General features: G+C 35.0%; 1 protein-coding gene across 1 annotated transcript; it reads left to right on the top strand.

Annotated features, from left to right (window-relative positions):
- Positions 1 to 17,101: 17,101 nt before the first annotated feature.
- LOC141695584 (uncharacterized) lies at positions 17,102 to 19,048 on the top strand. Its single transcript, XM_074499821.1, has one exon. The coding sequence runs from the start codon at positions 17,102 to 17,104 to the stop codon at positions 19,046 to 19,048; it is 1,947 nt and encodes a 648-aa protein (XP_074355922.1).
- Positions 19,049 to 22,626: the final 3,578 nt, after the last annotated feature.

The raw sequence follows: 22,626 nt of genomic DNA, 5'->3' as shown, positions 1-22,626 counted from the left end.
TAATAAAATTATAATATGAATATTTAAGATTAGTAGATTATTTCAACAAACGCTTGTGAAATTTAAGTAAGCAAATCAGTACATCGTCTTAATTATGTGTATTAATTGTTAGTATTATTTATTAAAATTCTTACTATTATAAACCACAGGGGACCGCGAGTGAGAAATTCTATTATTTTATATGACTTATAGTTTTAATCGAGAGTCGTGAATGTTATTATTTTATAAATAATAATTGCGACAGATATTCTTTTAATTAAACTTATTCACGATTAAGCATTTTTGGTAATTTATAATGGGCATGTGCTAACTTATCTAAATGATTGTAATATCTAGTCCGGAAAATTTTATTATTTTGTTGTCATTCAATTGTCAATATTTTGTACTTGGTATATTTTTACAATTTGAGAAAGGTCGTGTCGTTCCTTTGTGAATATTTATATTTTTGCATATTTATTTATTTTACGATTTCTCATAAATGAGTAAGATTTTTTTTTAATTAACTTATTTCGTAAAGTAAATAAGTTCATTTTAATTTTCACATTATTTTGTGGACTATATGAATGAGCAAAATATTTAATTTATACCTTAAGTATTGAATCGATAAATTTTAAAGTAGCAGCATAGGTGAATATATTTTAGCTAGTTGTATAATATAAAAGGTTAGTTATTAAAAAGCCATACATATATCTCTATTATTAATTTATAATTATTTTCTTAATTAGAAATCTTTAGAGAATTATAGATTTTGGGAGAGTTTTCTTATCATGGTTAATTAACTCACATTAGTTGGGTAATAAAGTTATAAATAATTTGAGAATCTCCGTACACACCACTCTATCATTCCTAAAATTGATTCCTCCCCAAATATTTCATCACTCATTAGTGTAATATCCGGGACATAGCGTGTAATTATTTTTAATGATAAATAATTATTATATGATTATATGGTGATTTTTGGTGAATTATCTGATGATTGGTGTTGTTATGTGGATGTTTATATGTGATAAAGTATAAGTATTTGTTAGATATATTTGAGATGCCATGTCTAATATGATTTGTGTTTAGTTTTCAGAACTTAACAACAGGATAAATCAAGACTTATTAAAATCAGGACTTACTGGAAATCAGAACTTAATATCAGAACTTAAGGTCATATCAGAACTTAAGTGCGGGAAGACTTTTAGTTAAGGAATGAAGCTGATTTACATGAGAAGATCGAGACTAAAACAAAAGAAGATATGCATGGAAAGAGTTAGAAGACTGTAAGACTTGTAGAAGATATCTGATTGATATATTTTAGGAGACAGAATTGTATTCCATATCAATTAGAATATATCTTGCAATTGTGTACTATATAAACACAGACTTAGGGTTTACACTATATGTGTTATCATTATCGAGAAGATTATACATTAAAACCTAGCAGCTCTTAGTGATATTTGTTCATCACTGAGAGAGAATAGCAGTTTATATGGTAACAGAGTTTATTGAATATACTTGATCTTTGTTACATACTGGTGTTAAATCAATTTGATTGTATAAACACTGTATTCAACCCCCTTCTACAGTGTTATGTGACCTAATAATTGGTATCAGAGCTTATCTGTTAACACACATACAGTAAAGATCCAAATAATCATGTCTAAAGAAGCACAAACTCCAACCAAGCCCACCAAAAATCAAGAAACTTAAAACACTCAAACCCACAGTCGATATGAGACTATTAGGGTTCCCATACTGAGACCTTCTGAGTATCCCATATGGAAAGTGAAGATGGCTATGGTTCTGGAAGCTACAGATCCAGAATACCTTGATAGGATTAATGAAGGACCATATAAGCCTACCAAGCTCTCTATTGCAGTTGCTGATCAACTAGCAAAGTCCATACCAAAGAAGAAAGGTGATTACACAGCTAAAGACATCTCATATATTGCCAAGGATGCAAGGGTAAGGCATTTGCTGCATAGTTCCATTGATAATGTCATGTCAAACATGGTAATTAATTGCAAGACTGCAAAGGAGATATGGGATGCTTTGGAGACAAGATGTCAGGGAACTGATGCAATAAAAAAGAACAGGAGGATTATACTCACTCAATAGTATGAGCACTTTGACTCAAAAGCTGATGAGTCAATAACAGAATTATATGACATGTTTGTCAAACTCTTGGATGATCTGTCACTGGTGGACAAGGAATATGATCTTGAAGATTCAAATCTAAAATTCCTTTTAGCTCTTCCTGAAAACTGGGATTTGAAGTCTACTACCATCAGAGACAACTATGACCTTACTGAAACTACTCTTGATGAAATTTATGGTATGCTCAAAACTTATGAACTTGAGATGGATCAAAGGAGAAAGAGGCATGGAAGAAAGTTAAGGACAGTTGCTCTTAAAGATGAGGATGAATCTCCTAAAGTGGTTGCCTCAAAGAGGGGCAAAGGAAAGGCTCTCATCATAAAGTCTAATTTAGAGTCATCATATTCTGATGATGATGATTCAGAAACTGAAAGTTTACCTGAAATGGATGCTGATGAAGCGATGATGCAACTGTGTGCTCTTATGGTGAATGGTATCACAAAGATAGCCTACAGGAAATTCAGAAAGGGAAAGAAGTTTTCCAGGAAAGGTGGAAGTTCTGATAAGAAAGGATTCAGAAAGTCTGAAGTCAAAGGAGGAAAGTCTGACAGAGGAGACAACTCAAATGTCAAATGCTACAATTGTTGTGAAAGAGGCCACATATCTCCTGAATACAAGAAAATAAAAAGTGACAAAGGCAAGGCACTTGTCACAAAGAATAAAAGCTGGACAGACACTTCAGATTCTGAACATGAGGTGAACTATGCCTTGATGGCAAATGCTGAAAGCAGTCCTGAAACTGCTGAATTAAAGGTACCTCAAACAACTTATGCTTTTTATACTGATGATATTACTGAGTTGAGATTATATCTTAAAACCATGTTTATTAGTTATAGAGATCAGACTTTAACATGTGAAAGATTAACATCTGAAAATCTTGCTTTTAAAAATAGGAATGACTATTAAGAAAAGGAGTTAGTTTTTCTTCATCAAACTAAGAAAGAAAGAGATGATGCTTCGTATGTTAGAGATGAAGTGTTAAAATTGAATGAATCTCTAAAAGCTGACTTAGAAAAGGAAAAAGAGATTATTAGAACTTGGACTAACTCTGGCAGAACAACTCAGGATATATTAAGTAGTGGAAACTAGAAAGAGGGCTTAGGTTATAGAGATGATAGAAGTGAGAAAGGAACTGTGCAAATTGAGCCAATTGTTGTTAAACAGACTGCTAAGCCAAAGGTAAATCCTGTTAAGTTTGTAGCAAAAACTGTAAAGTCTGATTCTGAAAAGATGAAAGAATCTAGGACAGAAGTTAAAGAAGAGTCAACTTCTGACAAACAGGATAAACCAGCTGAAGTAAACATATGCTTAATGACAAAGAAGCAGCTTAAGTATAAGCTGAAAGAGATTAGAAAAGTGAACAAGGTAAAGGAAGCTAGGAAAAATAGGAATGGAAAGGAAGGTGTGAATAAAAGCAATAATTACATGCCTGTTCCTAATGCTCCTAGAAATAAATGTTATAACTGTGAAAACTCTAACCATCTTGCTTCTTTTTGCAGGAAAAATAAAGATATAAACTCTTTACCTCCTAAATCAGGAGTTAAGAGTCAGTCTGTTAGGTTTAAGCCACAAAATCCTTGTTTTCATTGTGGTAGTTTATGGCATTCCGTTTATACATGTAAGGAATATCATAGTTTGTACTATAATTATTATCAAATAAAACTTTCTTTGAAGAAAGTTATTATTATTCCTTCTAGTGTAAAGTCTGATGCAAAGTCTGATATAAACTCTGATAAACAGCATGTTAGCATAAACTCTGAAATTAAATCCGCTGCAAATGCTAACAAACTTAAAAATGCCAAAGGATCCAAGCAAGTCTGGGTCCTTAAAACTAACCAATAGTCGTCTTTGTGATTGCACGACAACAGGAAATATATCCTAGTGCTGGACAGTGGATGTTCAGAACATATGATTGGAAATAAAGCCCTACTATCAGACTTTGTGGAGAAGGCTAGCCCAGGAGTTTCTTATGGAGATGGCAACATGGGAAAAACTCTGGGATATGGCAATATCAATCTTGGGAATGTCATTATTGAATCAGTAGCTTTTGTCTCAGGACTTAAACACAATCTGCTAAGTGTGAGTCAAATCTGTAACAGAGGTTATCATGTGGATTTCTTTGAAGAACACTGTGATGTTGTAAGCCATTCTACAGGAAAAGTAGTTCTGAAAGGTTACAGGCATGGTAACATTTATGAAGCCAGACTTTCAACAAATTCTGATGGTTCTGCAATCTGTCTGTTGAGTAGAGCATCAATTGAAGAAAGCTGGAATTGGAACAAAAGACTCTCTCATTTAAATTTCAACAACATAAATGAGCTAGTAAAGAAAGATCTAGTAAGAGGACTGCCAAAATCAGTATTTGCTCCTGATGGCCTTTGTGATTCATATCAAAAGGCAAAACAAAGAAAATCTTCATTCAAGAGCAAAACTGAATCTTCAATTCTTGAGCCTTATCACCTACTGCATGTTGATCTATTTGGTCCAGTCAATGTCATGTCTATTACAAAGAAGAAATATGATATGGTTATAGTGGATGAGTTCACAAGATACACTTAGGTGTATTTCTTGCACAAGAAGAATGAGACTGCATCTACTCTAACTGATCATGTCAAACAGCTGCATAAATTGGTCAAAGATTCCGTCAAAATTATAAGAAGTGATAATGGCACTGAGTTCAAGAATTCAGTCATGGAAGAGTTCTGCAAAAAGCATGGAATAAAGCAGGAATTTTCTACACCTGGAACTCCACAGCAAAATGGAGTTGTAGAAAGAAAGAACAGGACTCTCATTGAAGCTGCACGTACTATGCTTGATGAAGCAAAGCTACCAACCTACTTTTGGGCTGAAGCTGTGCAGACTGCTTGTTTTACACATAATGCTACACTCATAAACAAGCATGGAAAAATATCATATGAGATGGTGAAGAAAAAGAAGCCAAATATGAAATACTTTCATGTATTTGGATGTAAGTGTTTTGTTCTTAAGACTCATCCTGAACAGCTGTCAAAATTTGATCTAAAAGCTGATAAAGGAATTTTTGTTGGATATCCACTTTCCACAAAAGCCTCAGAGTCTACAATTTAAGAACAAGGGTTGTCATGGAATCTATCAATGTATCTTTTGATAATAAGAAGATTACCGGACTTGAAGATTTCAATGATCATATAAGATTTGAAAATGAAGATCTAAATTCTGCTTCTGTAAATTCTGATGACTTAAATCCCGATCCTGTAAGTTCTGACGGGTTAAGTTCTGATGTCATTGAAACTGTGGTACCAACTCTAAGGGAAATTGCACCTGTCCAGGGGGAGCAAACTGAAGATCCTACCACAACTCAAGACTCTCAAGAAGCATCAGAACCTGTCACTGGCTCTTCAAGTTCTGATTCATCAAGTTCTGATGAGCCAAATTTTGATAATTCTGGAAACTCTGATACTTCAAATCCTGAAGGATCCAACTCAAATTCTGAAGTTTCAGAGAGCATAACTACAGGGGGAGCATCAGAAAATGCTGATGGAGACATCATGGATCATGGGGGAGGATCCAGTTCTAGAAATCAACCTCCATCTGCAAGAAAGTGGACCAAATCACATACACCTGACTTAATAATTGGAGATCCTGAAGCAGGTTTCAGAACTAGAACTGAAACATCAAATGAATTTCTTTATCATTCTTTTCTATCTCAGACTGAACCATAGAAAATGGAAGAAGCTCTTCAAGATGCTGATTGGGTGCAAGCAATGCAGGAAGAGTTAAATGAATTTGAAAGAAATAAAGTCTGGACCCTAGTGCCAAGACCAAAGAACAGATCAATTGTTGGCACAAAATGGGTATTCAGAAACAAAACTGACAGTGATGGCATAATTACAAGAAACAAAGCAAGGCTGGTTACTAAAGGTTACTCTCAACAGGAGGGTATTGATTATGATGAAACATTTGCACCAGTTGCTAGATTGGAAGCCATAAGAATCTTTTTGGCTTATGCTGCTCACAAAAAGTTTAAAGTCTTTCAAATGGATGTGAAAAGTGTTTTTCTCAATGGAGAATTGGAAGAAGAGGTATATGTTGAACAACCTCCATGCTTTGTAGATTCAAAATTTCCAAATCATGTCCACAGGCTTGATAAAGTACTTTATGGCCTTAAGCAAGCTCCCAGAGCATGGTATGAGACTTTAGCTCAATTGCTTCTGGAAAGTGGATTTCACAGAGGTACAATTGATATAACAATGTTCTACCTCAACCATGAAAATGATTTACTTTTGGTACAGATTTATGTTGATGATATCATATTTGGTTCTACAAATGCCAAACTCTGTGAAAGGTTTGCAAAGCTAATGCAGTCAAGATATCAAATGAGTATGATGGGAGAACTTAGCTATTTTCTGGGACTTCAAGTCAAGCAAAATGAAGAAGGTACTTTCATAAATCAATCCAAGTACACCAGAAATTTACTCAAGAAATTTGGAATGCAAGACAGTTCAACTGCACCCACTCTCATGGCCACTGCAACCAAGTTAGATAAAGATACTGGTTCATCAGTAGATATTACTAACTACAGAGGTATGATTGGCTCTTTACTCTATTTAAATACAAGTAGACCTGATATCATGTATGCTACCTGTCTTTGTACAAGATTTCAGGCTGATCCAAGAGAACCTCATCTAATAGTTGTGAAAAGAATTTTCAAGTCCTCATGGGTAGAGCTGATTTAGGATTGTGGTATCCTAAAGAATCAGATTTTAAGCTAATGGGTTACTCAGATGCAGATTTTACAGGATGCAAAATAAACAGGAAAAGCACTAGTGGAAGCTGCCAATTTCTTGGAGGCAGATTGGTTTCTTGGTTTAGCAAGAAATAGAAACAATTTCCACATCAACTGCAGAAGCAGAATATATTGCTGCAGGAAGCTGTTATGCACAGATTCTTTGGATGAAGAATCAGTTACTGGACTATGGGTTAAAATTTTCTAAAATACATATTTACTGTGATAATCAAAGTGCTATTGCTATGACAGGTAATCCAGTTCAACACTCAATGACAAAGCACATCTGCATTAGGTACCATTTCATAAGGGAACATGTGATGGAAGGTACAGTGGAATTGCATTTTGTTCCAACAGATCAATAACTAGCAGATATCTTCACAAAACCACTATGTGAAGCTACTTTTACAAGACTAGTAAATGAACTTGGAATGGTTTCAGGTTCTTTCTCAAAATCTGCTTTGTTATTGTTCTCATGCATCAGACTTTATGATCAGTGTTTACAGATTATCTTATCTTCATGTAATCTGTTCTTAAATTGTAATACATTAAATACTGATTGTTATCTGATGTGGATCTATATACTCTAATAGTATTTTAAATGTTCTGTGACTATTCAATCCAATGAGGATTACTGTGCTAGATGCTGACCTAGTAGTCTTTAACATATTAGAAATCCCATGTTTGAATTAGTTATTTATGTGGAAATTCATTAACACAAGCAAATTCTGATGTTGAGCTTAGTCAAATTTACTTTATGTATCTTATTACTAAGTCACAAACTATATTCTTGCTTCTTATCTGTCAAATTCTAATGTCAGTAATCTTAAGGATAAACTACATGCTTGATAAGCCTCACTTATCTAAAGAAAAGAAAATTGAAGTCAGGTAATCCTTTGAGATCTAGAGTAAATATGTGGAAGGGAAGACACAAGTGCATTGTTGGTATTAAGTAATATGCATTAGAAAAGCAAATAAATTTTTCTTGGAGACTTTTCTCATTCTCTGATTACTGGAGAAATACTCTGATAATAGCACAAATTCTGATAGCAGTTGTGACTCACTTACACTGAGAAGCCACTGTAAAAAGGAATTTCAAAAGATGCATAAAATGAGCACAAATAGTTGAGGTGGATTCTTTCATAAATTTGTTCTATAGTAGATGATAAGTGGATTTTATATCCACTTGGAATGCTTTATTACAAGCTTAAATTGGTGTTTTGGACTTAAGTTGTTGGTATTTTGATGTATTTTTGTGCTATTGCATTTCAGGTATCAATTATATGAAGAAATGAGTTTTTAAAGGAAATATGATGAACAGTGATCAGGCTTGGAAGCCAAGGCCATTGTCAAGTTGTAGAGAATCTCGTTAGCTTCGCGTGAGCAGTTGAATCGCCTAATTCTGACGAGTAGAACTCAAGTTATGGCCAAAACAAGATTCATCAGAATTTTTCCAAACAGGCTTCAGGGGCCCGCCTGCTGGAGGAGGCGCTCACCCACTGGTGGAGGTGCCCGCCTGGTGTGCCGCGCCACTGATGCGCGGCTGACTTTGCTGATTTCGCTGAAAAAGCCTTTTTTGAGTGGAATTTGACGATTTTAAGGGTCCAGGTCCAATATGGGCTTATATATACTTAAAAAAAAGTTTTCATCATCCGGGAAGATTGGGATACCAAGGAGAAGACCTAGAAGCACAAAACAACTCCAAAAAAAAGATCTTATTTTCAACTTATGATTCTTTGAATTAGTTGTAACTTTGGATGCTCGTTTTCATTCTTGTTGAACCTAGATCTCGTTTATTCGTACTTTGATTATTATTCAGTTTATTAAGACCTTGTTTATACCATGCTTTCATTGGAACCCATGGTGACGATGAGTTCAATTATGGGCTAATCGTTATCTTGGAATTCTAGCGGATTTACTTATGGATTTCAATAGTTAATTAATTTGATATCTTGGTATATGGTGATTGTATGATATCCTAGTATTGGTTGTGCTTATTCGTCTTATGTGTGTAGCTAACATATAAGATAGCGTGTTAATCTCTATTGAAGTGACAGTGAATATAGAGGTTTAGAACTTGTCATGCTAGCATAGGTTCATGTATAGTATGCATCGTTAGTGGGTAACTCTAGCCGTTTTACTTGCCCTATGTAATCATTATGGATAACTTGTGTTTAAACCGTTATGTTGTCAAATTCTATAGACATATAGGGTCTCAATATAATTGGTGCCTATTCAGCTTCTATCTCTTTTATGGATGTCTGGTAGAATGGTACTCGTGCAACGAAAGTTGGTGTTTATCAGTTTCGTGTTATATGATTAGTATCATCACCATCACATGCTAAGGTTAAGAATGAAAAGGCTATTGAATGAAGTAGTACTCTGTAGTAAATTCAGAGCTTGAGCAATTGCCAAAGTTAGAGACCTTAGAGAGATCCTTATTGAGGAAATCAGTTATTGATGACAAGGAAGGAGCAGAGCAACTGCAGGTTTTGAATGCACCTCCGTGGAAGAGGAAGTTGGATATGCCATTCGATTCTCTTGGGTTAGCAGAGCTGAAAATTTCTCAGGAACGTCTTGAGCCGTCTATTGAAGATGTTTCCACACTTGAGCTTCACCCACTACCAGATTACTTGAGTTATTCATTCTTAGGTGCACCCATGATAAGGGGTTGGGATATATTTTTGATGATGTAGAGAGTGGCTGGACGGATATTCCCGTGTTTATAGAGGGTTCTTCTCATGTGCAGCAGGTAGTTGATAGTACTGGTGTTGGTGATGAGCAGTACAGGCGAGTAATTAGGCGTATGGAGGCCATGCATGACATTCACGGTCGTTTTGCTGCAGATTTGACACAGGCTTTGGTCACTATTTTCCGAGCCACTGGTGTCGAGGTTGACTGGCCACCTGATCCTCCACCCGAGGAGGGTGATCTTTCCGACGACTAGGTATGCCTGAAATCTTTATTATTATCTTCAATGAAGACATTGAAAATTTTAAGTTTGGGGGTGATAATGTAAGGATTAGTAGTGTATGTGTGTCCATATAGATTTATATAGATTCATATTGCATGTTTAGTTGTAGTTCATTCATATTTTTGCATAATTATTCATTTAGGACATATTTGTTTATTTTTATGTGATTTCATATAGTTGCATTTGCATGCATATTTACAATGATCCCATAAGATGAACTATGATATTTGATAAGTTGATGTTGATTTGAGTGTGGTGATGACGAATAGAGGGATGTTTAAGTCCTAATGAATTGATTTGCATGCCAGAAACAAATATTTTCACAAAGTCTTATAGGGTTGCTTTTGATCTAGATTATGATCATACTTGTTTGTTGTTGAGATTTAGTCACTTGGTTATATTTAGAATTTGTGATATTCTCGTAATGTCGTAAAAATACTGATTTTTAAACTGAAGAAAAACTTGGATTTTATTACTAGTTGTTGTAAGGCTAGGCGTCAAATGGCTAGTAGCCGGCTCATATTTTTATGAGTAGTCTAGGGGTGAATGAGATGGAGCGAAACACACTCATTCAGAAATTATTGAAAAAAAGAAAAAAAGAAAAAAAAGAAAAAAAGTATGTGTTTATGCATAATTGATCAAGAGTGAGCTCTTTAATACTCGAGTTATTAAATTCTAGGGGACTTTGTGCATAGTGAGCTAAGCCTTTTATAGTCTGGGATCCTCTAACCTAATGCTCACTACATGGGTATTATTGTATAAGTCTTTTGGTACCTCATTCATTGCACAGTCAAATAAGCATCTTTGTTATGTGTTCAATAATAGTGTGAATCCTTGTATAACTCTAGTAGAAAAGAGGTGTTGTGAGTCATAATGTGTTTATTGTCTATTCTGTTTATAGACTTTTGATTGTTTCGATGATAGATAAGTTATGGTTATTGATCTAGTATCGAGAGATATCTGTTAAGCATTCCACACACGCACGTTTCTGGTTTGTGGGATTTATTCGAACTCTGTTTTAAGTCATTGCATTCTTAGAGGCATTGGCTTATTCATTTGGTTATGGTTATTCTGAGGGGATCGATTGCATTATCATTTAGTTGCATTCACGTAGTTGCATTCATGCATTAGGTTTGTTTTGTAGTTTTGAGTCTGTTTATGCTTGAGGACAAACATCGATTCAAGTTTGGGGGTGTGATAAGTGGATTATATATCCACTTGGAATGCTTTATTACAAGCTTAAATTGGTGTTTTGGACTCAAGTTGTTGGTATTTTGATGTATTTTTGTGTTATTGCATTTCAGGTATCAATTATATGAAGAAATGAGTTTTTAAAGGAAATATGATGAAAATTGATCAGATTTGGAAACCAAGGCCATTTTCAAGTTGTAGAGAATCTCGTTAGCTTCGCGTGGTCAGTTGAATCGCCTAATTCTGATGAGTAGAACTCAAGTTATGGCCAAAACAAGATTCATCAGAATTTTTCCAGACAGGCTTCAGGCGCCCGCCTGCTGGAGGAGGCGCCCGCCCGCTGGTGGACGCGTCTGCCTGGTGTGCCGCGCGGCCACGCGCTGATGCGCGGCTGACTTTGCTGATTTCGCTGAAAAAGCCTTTTTTGAGTGGAATTTGACGATTTTAAGGGTCCAGGTCCAATATGGGCTTATATATACTTAAAAAAAGGTTTTTATCATCTGGAAAGATTGGGATACCAAGGAGAAGACCTAGAAGCACAAAACAACTCTGAAAAAGAAGATCTTGTTTTCAACTTGTGATTCTTTGAATTAGTTATAACTTTGGATGCTCGTTTTTGTTCTTGTTGAACCTAGATCTCGTTTATTCGTACTTTGATTATTATTCAGTTTATTAAGATCTTGTTTATACCATGCTTTCATTGGAACCCATGGTGACGATGAGTTCAATTATGGGCTAATCGTTATCATGGGATTCTAGCGGATTTACTTATGGATTTCAATAGTTAATTGTTTTGATATCTTGGTATGTGGTGATTGTATGATATCCTAGTATTGGTTGTGCTTATTCGTCTTATGTGCGTAGCTAACATATAAGATAGCGTGTTAATCTCTATTGAAGCGACAATGAATATAGAGGTTTAGAACTTGCCATGCTAGCATATGTTCATGTATTGTATGCATGATTAGTGGGTAACTCTAACCGTTTTACTTGCCCTATGTAATCATTATGGATAACTTGTGCTTAAACCGTTATGTTGTCAAATTATATAGACATATAGGGTCTCAATATAATTGGTGCCTATTCAGCTTTTATCTCTTTTATGGATGTTTGGTAGAATAGTACTCGTGCAACGAAAGTTGGCGTTTATCAGTTTCGTGTTATCTGATTAGTGTCATCACCATCACATGCCAAGGTTAAGAATGAAAAGGCTATTGAATGAAGTAGTAATGAAGTTAGAATCCCATGTTTGTCATATATAGTAATTCAACCTCAATTCTCTTAGTTAATATTATTTAGTATAATTTCTTAGTTTAATAAAAACCCAATTTGTTATTTGTCTTGGCATCGAGCGATAACTATACATTGTTGCATAGGTGCATAAATTGAACTTAACCTAAACCAGTCTCTGTGGGAACGAATCTAATTTATATCTTATACTACTTGGGAATGCGTATACTTGCATGAATTTTAGCGCGTGTTTTCGCCCTAACAGTTGACTTCATAATTATTGACAGATTTTAAGCACTTTTCTTAGTTATGCCTTATTTCTAAGATGTACTGAAGTTTATCAGACTTTAATCTTTATCTGATATTTTGCTACATGCACACACTCTCACTCCATATGAATAATGAAAATTACTGTGGTAATTAAGTTGTTTTTGAAAAATAGTAAAGTGTCATTTGCATAAATTCTGAGGACAAGTTCTGATGGAAGTTCTGATGCTTAAACTCTGAAGACATAAGTCAGTATTTGTATGAAGAATCACAGAAACAAACATTCACTTTTTGAGTATAGATACCATGTTCTGATGACTATTACAATATGATAATAGTCAAGCTCTAATATAAAATCCTGATGGAAACTCTGATGCTTACGTGGCATTATTTATTTACTTGACTTATTTGTGGTAAATACTGTAACTGTCATATTTTATCAGAATATAATTAGGTGAGATAAAAACAGTCATAATCATTTAGTAAGTGGGAAGCGTGTTTTCCTTGAAACACTGCATGTGCACATTTAATACTGCTTAATACCCGTGCCCACTAATAATGTTTTAACTAATGATATGCTGCCGGGTGTCTAAAGTCTGTTCTGCTTCAATCATAACAGTTGTCAAAAAGAGAGTATATATGGGAGTTAAAAGATTTTATAATCTTTTACCTACTTTTCTTTCTCTAATCTATCTTATTCTCTCTCTCACTAATATTCTCTGAAGCTATTTTTCATACAGGCATTTTATCAAACACCTTGTGTACACTCTATTTTCTCACTTATTTTTCACAGAAATGGCACCCAAAGACATTGTTTTCAATGGAGCTAAGTTTTTTCCCAACAACTACTTGGCTATTCTTAGCAAGGGTGAAGCTCCATCAAAACATCACTTCATTCAGGACTTTCTTGCTAACTCTGAGATTGGGTATGCTTTGACCCAACCAGAAGCAATCTCTGGAACTCAAGTGTTGGAGTTTTGGAGAAGTGGCATGTATGATGACGGTGGTGCTCATGGGTCCCCAAGTATTATCTTTTCAACAGGGGAGGATGAGCATGTAGTGACTTTGGCTACAGTTCGACAGGATTTAAATTTTCCAGAAAACTGTGTCTACAGTTCAACAGTTGAGGAGCCAGCTCTTCAACAGATGATGGCCAATCTGGGGTATGAAAAGACTTTGGCAAAGTTGGGTCAATTGAAGAGACCTCACATAAGGAGGGAATGGAGTTTCTTCTTTGACTGAATCACAAAGGCCTTTGCCAATAAATGTTCTAATTTTGATGCAATCCCAATTCTCAGTCAACAAATCGGGTATGCTCTCATTAATCAAACTCATTTTGATTATGCAAGTGCTATTTTAGGATTTATTGGGGATATGATGATAGAAAATAGAAATACAGTTTACTTTGCTAGATTCTGTCAGCTTATTTATAGTTTTTTTTGCTCTGATGCACCCCAACTAGCAAGTGAGTTAATTGAACCATTTAAACTTGCTAAGAGAGCCTTTACTGACTTATTGTTTACTGATAATAAGAAGATTGTTTTGAGACCCCTCCAAATTCCTACATCTGTCAAACAAGTCTTGGTAAATTCTGATCCAGCCACCTATGATGCCTTATATCCTGATGTTCAACCAATCCAACCTCCATCAGCACCTCCAACAACTACACAACCAACCACCTCTCAACCTCAACCAACTCAACCTACCATCAGAACTTACTTCCGACCATCAGCTCAATCTTCACAACAACAACCATCTGCTAAAGCATCAAGATCCAAACCTTCTATAACAAAGTCTGTTCCTAAGTCTCCACCAAGGAGAAGAAAGATGATTCTAAGGGATGAATCAGAAGATGAGGAAGCACAGGTTCATGCGTCGGAACCTGTGACTGTTGAAGCTGAAACTGTGGTTTTTCAGAATGAAACAGAAGCTGAAGGGTCAATCCAATAGATAAATGCTGAAGCTGAGGGTTCAGGTAATTTGAAGAGAAAGAGAACTGCTAGTTCTGATGCTCAAGAAACTCCTTCACTATCAAGGAGATTGAAGAAAATGAGGGCTATGAGGCATTTGGCTAAGCCTCCATCAGAAGATATTGAAGAAGCTGAGTAAGGGGATCAGAAATCTCTGATCTCAAAAGAGCCAATTATCATTGAATCCCTTCCAGAAATAAAAGACACTATTCCTGATACAGTGCTCACCCCTCATGTCTCTCCAATAAAAGCAACAGATGATGCTGAAGAACAAGCAACAAGTTCTGAAATAGATATTCACAATCTGAATATTCCTACTGTTCTTTATCTGGAAGCTCCTACAACAGCTCAAACATCTCCAACTCATTCTCCAATCTTAAATGCTGAGATACCATCCACACCAATTCTTGATCAGGAACCTGAATATCAGAATTTAGATGAGGTACACTACACCATATATGGCCTCTCCCAACACTTTTTTTGGTGTTACAAGCAAAAATGTTACCTTACATCCCCCAAAATTGATCTAAGCTAACATTTTGATTTCGCGTTGCAGTAGAGATGAGAAAGTGTTACCATAGACAATAGCAAATTGCTATTGTAACATAAAAAAATTGTAACCATTGATATCAAAAAATATTTTACCATATAACTGAAATTTTAGGCGGTTCTTTTTTTAGTCTTTGGACAGCATTTAGGCGGTACTTTTTTAGACCAAAATTTTGGGCGGTCCAAAACTAAATAATACCCCACTCATTTATTTTGTCCAAAAACACATCTGAATCAAACACATCTCACTCAAAAACACATTTCACAAACACATCTCACAAACACATCTCACAAACACTCTCGTCAATAACTGGAGCTGAAGATGAATTAGGGTTTGAGGTAATCAGCTAGGTTTGAGCTTTTCAGAGCTAATCAGTTGGGTTTAGAGCTAATCAGTCGGGTTTAGGGTTCAGAGCTTTCTTTTCTTTTCAATCGAGCTTTTTAATCGGGTTTATTCAGGTATGCCCTTATTTTCTTCTCTTATTTGCTTGTAATTAGGTATTTAGGGTTTGATTTTCTCTTATATGACCTTATTTTCAGAGCTAATTTCTTCTCCTTTTTGCTTATTTTTTCTTTTTGTAAGCATGCATCTTTGCTTGGTCGATTTGTGATTTTGCCTGGTCGGTTTGTGATTTTTTCTGGTCGACATGATGCAAAATCCATATTGTCTTCTTCTTTTTTTTTTAGAATACAAGGGGTGTTGTAGATAATATATATTAGTGAAGTTATGATGTGTTGTGTTTTGCTTATTTCTTCTCTTGTATGTTTGTGTTTTGTTATAAAATAAATAACCTGTTACTTGTCTTGTTCTTCACTGTAATTATTATTTTTGCTTGGTTTATATTTAGGTTTGTTATTTTTGTTCTTCACTGTAATATTCAGATGCATTATCTGAATATTAGTTCTTCGAATCATTAGTTCAAAATAATTTAGAGTTTGCTTATAAGTGCTTGATTTTGCGCCTGTTTGTTTTATTTACAGAATTGATTTAGAGTTTGCTTATAAGTGTAAAATCTTTGAGTTTTGTGCATAGTTGCGAATTGATTTAGAGTTTGCTTATAGGTAGTTTACAACAGGTTGGTTCGTAAATTAAAGTAATGTTTTCATATGCTGCAAGTGGAAATTAGGTATGTAATTAAAATGTTTAACAAACTTTAATATGGTAATCCAAATAAACACAGTGCTTATATAGATTCGGCAGATCAGATTGTTATAAGACAGGGTGAATAATGGTAAAGCGAATGTGTTTTTAATTTATTAAATAAGATTGAAGTTATAATTTTGGTCCATATATGAACCTGGTAAGAACTTTAATAGATGAAACAAAAAGTAATGACTTATATGTACTAGCTAATTAGAAAATAAGGAGTCATTATTGGTGAACATCGACTAAAGTGGATTGAAGAATAACTGCCCTGACCCTGATGAGAAAATAATAAGGCAGGGGCCGACTAATAATTTTGTAACATGAATAATACTCTGAAGTGTATGCTTGTTTCTAAATGTTAGTGGTCAGTTTCAAATAATTACGAATTCACTGTCTAAAATAATTGGTATCATGTAATAGAAATATATGCTAGTTTTAGTATATAAATTAATTAGCTTTTATGTGGCTGGTTATGTTAATTAAGTTTTTAAGGGACTCGTTTAGTGTAACTATAAAAGATGTATGATAATAAATGGATAAAATATAAAACAATAAATGTGGTGCTAATATTATAGAAATTTAGCGGTATTCTAAATTTGATAATTGTTTTCATTTTATGTAGACATGACTGATCAGGATAGTAATTGGTTAAATCAGCCTAAGTATAGTGAAGTATATAGGAATGGAGTACAAGATTTTGTGAGAAACTCGATGTCTAAATTCGGTGTTGGAAATGAAATGAAGTGTCATTGTCGTCCATGGATAATCATCTATGGTGGTCTCAAAAGGATGTTTATGATCACCTTGTCTGTAATGGACCTCATGAGAGATTAGTACACTTTATATACGAGGTTTGAATATCGATGATGGAGCGCGAAGAAAATAACGGATTTCAAGATAATATTGATGAGATGCTGAACGCTGCCTATGGTAATGTGGGACCGAATGCGGATGCAAAAAAAATTCTACGTCTTGTCGAGGAAGGAAGACGGCCATTATATCCAGGTTGTAAGAAATTTTCGCGTTTAAGTTTCTTAATTAGGCTTTATAACTGGAAGTGTCTTAATGGTATAACCGAGACGACTTTTAGTGAAATAATAGAGTTATTAAAAGAGGTTGTTCCCGAGATTAGGTTTCCTAAATCTTTTAATTCTGCTAAAACTACCATCAAGGATTTAGGTCTTAACTACGTGAAAATACATGCATGTCCGAACGATTGCATGTTATATTGGGGTGAAAATGAAAAAGAAGTTAAGTGCAGAAATTGTGGTGTTTCAAGGTGGAAGGCTGTGGCACAAGGGTCAGAAAATAATAAAATTGCAGCCAAAGTCATGAGATACTTACCACTAAAACCAAGGCTGCAACGAATGTTTTTGTGCAAAGACTTCTCTAAACTAATGAGTTGGCATGCAGTAGACCGAAAGAAGGACGGGAAGTTACGGCATCCGGCTGATGGGGAAGCCTGGAAGACGATGGATGCCACATATCCCCATTTTTCTTCTGATAATCGGAATGTCAGATTAGGTGTAGCTTCTGACGGCTTTAATCCATATGGCAAGATGAGTTCCACTCGCAGTATATGGCCAATTATTATCGTTAACTACAACCTCCCTCCCTGGTTGAACATGAAACCCGAAAATTTAATCCTCTCAACAATAATACCTGGTCCCAACGATCCTGGAAACAATATCGATGTCTACATGCAGCCGTTGATCGCGGAATTGAAAGAGTTATGGAATGTAGGGGTGGAAATTTATGATTCTTTGACGGATCAGAACTTAATGTTACATGCAAGCATCTTGTGGACCATTAGTGACTTTCTCGGATACGCAATGTTGTCGGGTTGGAGCACAAAAGGCAAATTAGCATGTCCTATATATAACTACGAGACGTCGTCGAAGTATTTGAAACATAGTAAGAAGGTCTGCTATATGAATCATCGAAAATTCCTAGACCCCAACCACAAGTGGAGGTCTGATAAGAGACGATTCAATGGCGATGCTGAGACTAGAGAAACTCCTACAATGCTATCTGGGAGGGAAATTGAAGTTCTGCTGGACGATTATGTGAACACATTTGGAAAGGGAAGTAAACGGAAAGTTAGTTGCGAAACTAACCCTTGGAATAAGAGGTCAATATTTTCCGACTTACCTTATTGGAGAGACAACTTAATTCGATATAACTTGGATGTAATGCACATCGAGAAGAACATCTGTGATAGTGTTCTAGGCACATTGTTAAATATGGGAGGCAAGACAAAGGATCATATGAATGTTCGATTAGATTTGCAAGAATCTGGTATAAGGAAGGTCCTTCATCCTATCATTACTGCTGATGGAAAATCTGTAATTAGGGCAGCAAACTTTGACCTGACCAACAAAGAAAAGGATATATTCTGTTCAGTATTCCAAAATGCAAAGCTGCCATACGGGTTTGGTTATAATATCAGCAGATGCGTGCAAGATAGGAAAATTGTGGGATACAAGAATCATGACGCACATATTTTTATGCAGTATTTATTACAAATTGCAGTCAAAAAAACATTAAAGCCTGAGGTCGCAATACCTTTAATCAGACTTAGAAATTTTTTGAGAGATATATGTGCAAAAGTGATTGAGGTAGGTGATTTAAAAAGGTTACAGCAGGAGATTATCGAAATACTTTGTCAGCTTGAGATGATTTTTCCGGATCCGTTCTTTGACATAATGGTTCACCTAGTTGTACATTTGTGCAAGGAAATTGAATATGGTGGACCAGTCCATCAAAGATGGATGTATTCGATTGAGAGATACCTAGGAGTATTAAAACGATAAATTCGCAATAAGAGTAAACCAAATATGGTCAATATGTTCTGCTCAAGATTTCTAAATGATGGTCAAACTACGTCATCGAATCAATTTGAAATTCTTGGTGCAAAGACTGAAGGGTACTCTATCGGCTCAAGGAAGAACAAAGAAGGGAAATATATTCACTTGTCACATGATACGTGGATCACAGCTCACTGATATGTATTATTTAACTATAATGACAAGGAGGTTGAGGACCTAATTGAGTAAGTCCTAGTTTAATATTATACAGTCAAGTAAATAAAAATTAATGCCTTTATGTATATTAACTTAGCATACTTGTCTATAATTGTAGGAAGCACCATGAATTAATGGCCAACAATGAAAATTCTAAACGGTATAAAAGGGAAAGAATACACGCTGATGAAATTTGTGACTGGTTCAAGGATGAAGTTGGTAAAAAAGTCGAAGTTTTCAGGGAAGTGGCATCATTAGCAAAGGGTCCAAGACGATCATCTAAGCAGTTTAGTGGTTATGTCGTAAATGGATTTAGGTTCCATACAAGAGAAAGAAATCATAAATGTACAATGCAAAATAGTGGAGTGTATTTGACAGCCTTGACAACTAGCTTCACAAGTTCGAAGGATCAAAATCTAATAGTTAGGGATGTAGGTTACTATGGATCGATTGAAGAGATATTTGAAGTTGACTACTGGGGTGCATTTAATGTTGTCCTGTTTAGGTGCACCTGGTACCAAGATGATAAAGATTCATTAGGTTTTACTCGAGTTAACTTTAACCGAGTTTGTTAAAAGCATGATTCTTTGTTATGTCAACTCAAGTGCAACAGGTTTTTTATATTGAAGATCATGTTGAAAAGAATTTTTATTATCCTGTTAAGAGGATATCATCAGAGTTTTCGGAAATAGGCGTTGGAAATACAATTGAAGATGACATGCTTGGGAAGTTTTCACATGACACTAGCTTTCGTACCATGATATAAAATCATGAAAATGAAGTTACATGGTTCAGAAATGATGTCCCTGCGAAGGAAATTGCAAAGGAAGTTCCAGATGGAGCGAATGATTAAGTCAGGTGTTCTTTGTTATTGCTTAAGGCCTAAGTGTTTGAATTAATTATTTAAAAGGAAAGGGTAGATAAATTATATAAAAATAAAAAACTACAATTAAACTTTAACAACAATTTACAGTCAGTGAGTATATGATAAATATTCATTTTATGCCTTGAATTCTAGAGTCTGTTTAATTTGGTTTAGTATATGAAATGTAAGTGTTAAATATAATATTTAGATTAAAATTAGAAATGTAAGATAAAGTAGCTGTTATACTTGGTTTGAGTTGAAATTCTTGCATTTGTAGCCGGCTTTGAATAATCTGTATATTGTGTGGCTTTGTTTTCTATGCATGTAGTTGGTTAGCCTGTTTTATATATTTAACATGGTAGTTTTAGATCATTTTTTAAATTTATATTATTGTAGTTTTTATTTCTCTCCACCTTGTTACCTGGTATTTTCAGATTATTGTAGTTTTTTTATATCTCTAACATGTCTTTATATTTTTATAGGATGACTGATTCAAGATATAGCATCCACTTGCACCATACCGGAGATTTCAAAAGGACTAAATACACCGGTGGCTCACATGTCACATATGACACGGATGCTGACAGATTTTTATATTCTATACTCATGGATTGGATTAAAGAAGATCTCAAGTATGATGAATTGGGGGAGTATATGTCAAAAAAGGGAAGGGAGGTGGCTGGACATTGATAAGAGATGATAGCAGCATGTTTCGGTATATTCATAAAAGTAATAGTTCAGAAGTGAATTTTTTTGTTGACTACATTGTTGACAAAAAAATATAGCCCCAATGGCGCAGATGCAGCTGTTTGTGATTGTAAGGCCAAGAGCATGTATTTTAGAGAATAATGCAGAACAGCGTAAATTTGTGACCTTGAAAGACATCACTGATGAGAAGGAACGGAGGTTAACTTCAAGAAAGAAACTACAATTTAGTTCTACTATTCCGAGTGTTGTTCCAAGTGCTACAAAAAGGGGAACAAGTTCAAAAGCTCTGCTGGAGGTTGTAGAAATAGGGAAGGTGGTAGAAACAGAGATGTTGGTAGAAACAGAGAAGGCGGTGGAAACAGAGAAGGCGGTGGAGACAGAGGACAATAGTGAGCTGATAGGGTTGGGAGAATATTTGAGAAGATGGGAAATAACTGCAGAAGATACAGTAGACAATGTTGGGAAGCAAGCACTGGAAAAGATTACAGTTGAAGATGAAGGATGTACCGAATATGAAATAATCAAAACAAGAATGTTGTGGAACTTCAGAAAAAGGTTGATGAACTCAGACTAAAGCAGATGGCAACTGACATGTTTAAAAAGAACCCTCAGCAGAAAAAGAAAAAGCTACTGAGTGCTCGAAGTGGAAGTGAATCATGTTTTCCAAATCCAGAGGTTGGACCAGAAAATGATGAAACTGACATTGTCACATCAAAGGTAGAAATTCTTGCTTTATTTCTAATTCTTCTAGCATCGTATAATTTATTATAGTCACATACTCATTAGCTGACTTCTACATTTTTAGAGATCAAAAAAGGTGCATATACCTGAGGTCGGAGCTGGCCCAAGAACTCGTTCCCGCGCTAATAAATTTGCAAATGTTCCTGAGAAGAACGTAGTTGGTGGTTCAGTTGCTGCTGAGGTATTATTATTTTTTTGTCTTTAATTTTTTAAAAACATTGTATTAAATCTTGATTCCAAGACTACAATATTGTAGGTTAATTATTTTAGGAAAATAATTGGGAAAAATAAAAAAAAAATAGAAAAATATTGCTAAGTAGTTGAAATATTTATATACACGTGGTAATTTCTCTTTAGGAAAATGAAGAATCACCAGTTCCTCTTGGAGAAAAGCTGAGGCAGCTGAAAACTGCAACTCCTGGTTCAATGGAAGCATACAATGTTCTCAGAAAACGTCAAAAAACTCAAGAGGAAATTGAGACTATCCAGTCACAATCCCAGCTGGAGAATTTGCAAACACAAACTACTGGTTTTCTTGTTTTCTTCTTACATATCAATTTCTGTTTTAATTTTACACCAAGGACATTAAATTTATGTATCGTTTGGTTGGACAGATGCGCCTCAAGAGTTGATAGAGAAAAAAAGGAAGAGGGGAAAGACAAGAATGGATCATGTCCATACAAGAAAGGAGAAAAAAGTGATTACAGTGAACAACAAGTTCCAACCTATATCAACTGATGACAAGTTATTATCTGAGTTCGACCACTTTCTAGGGACAATGGTAAAGGATTATGTCTCACTAACTTGTGTTAGTTGGACTAAAGTTCCTAACAAAGAACTCATGTGGGAGTATATCAAGGTAATTTGTATAATCATTTGTTGTATTTTTGAAGTAGTTTATAAATGTTAATTTGTAAGAATTTAATTTAAGAATCGTATATTTTCCTTAGGATAAATACGTTGTTCTTGAACATTGTAAGAAGTGGGTATTTAGAGGAATGGCTGACCAGTTTCGGACGTACAAAAGTCGCGTCAAGGCTACCCAATACACTTC

Source organism: Apium graveolens, chromosome 11, assembly GCF_009905375.1.
Source record: "Apium graveolens cultivar Ventura chromosome 11, ASM990537v1, whole genome shotgun sequence".
In the NCBI taxonomy this organism is placed as follows: Eukaryota; Viridiplantae; Streptophyta; class Magnoliopsida; order Apiales; family Apiaceae; genus Apium; species Apium graveolens.
This window is presented reverse-complemented; position numbering and strand designations above follow the sequence as displayed.

Bases quoted from the DNA above. Each gene is read 5' to 3' on its own strand.
- LOC141695584 (XM_074499821.1), top strand. From the start codon at position 17,102: ATGGAGCGCGAAGAAAATAACGGATTTCAAGATAATATTGATGAGATG.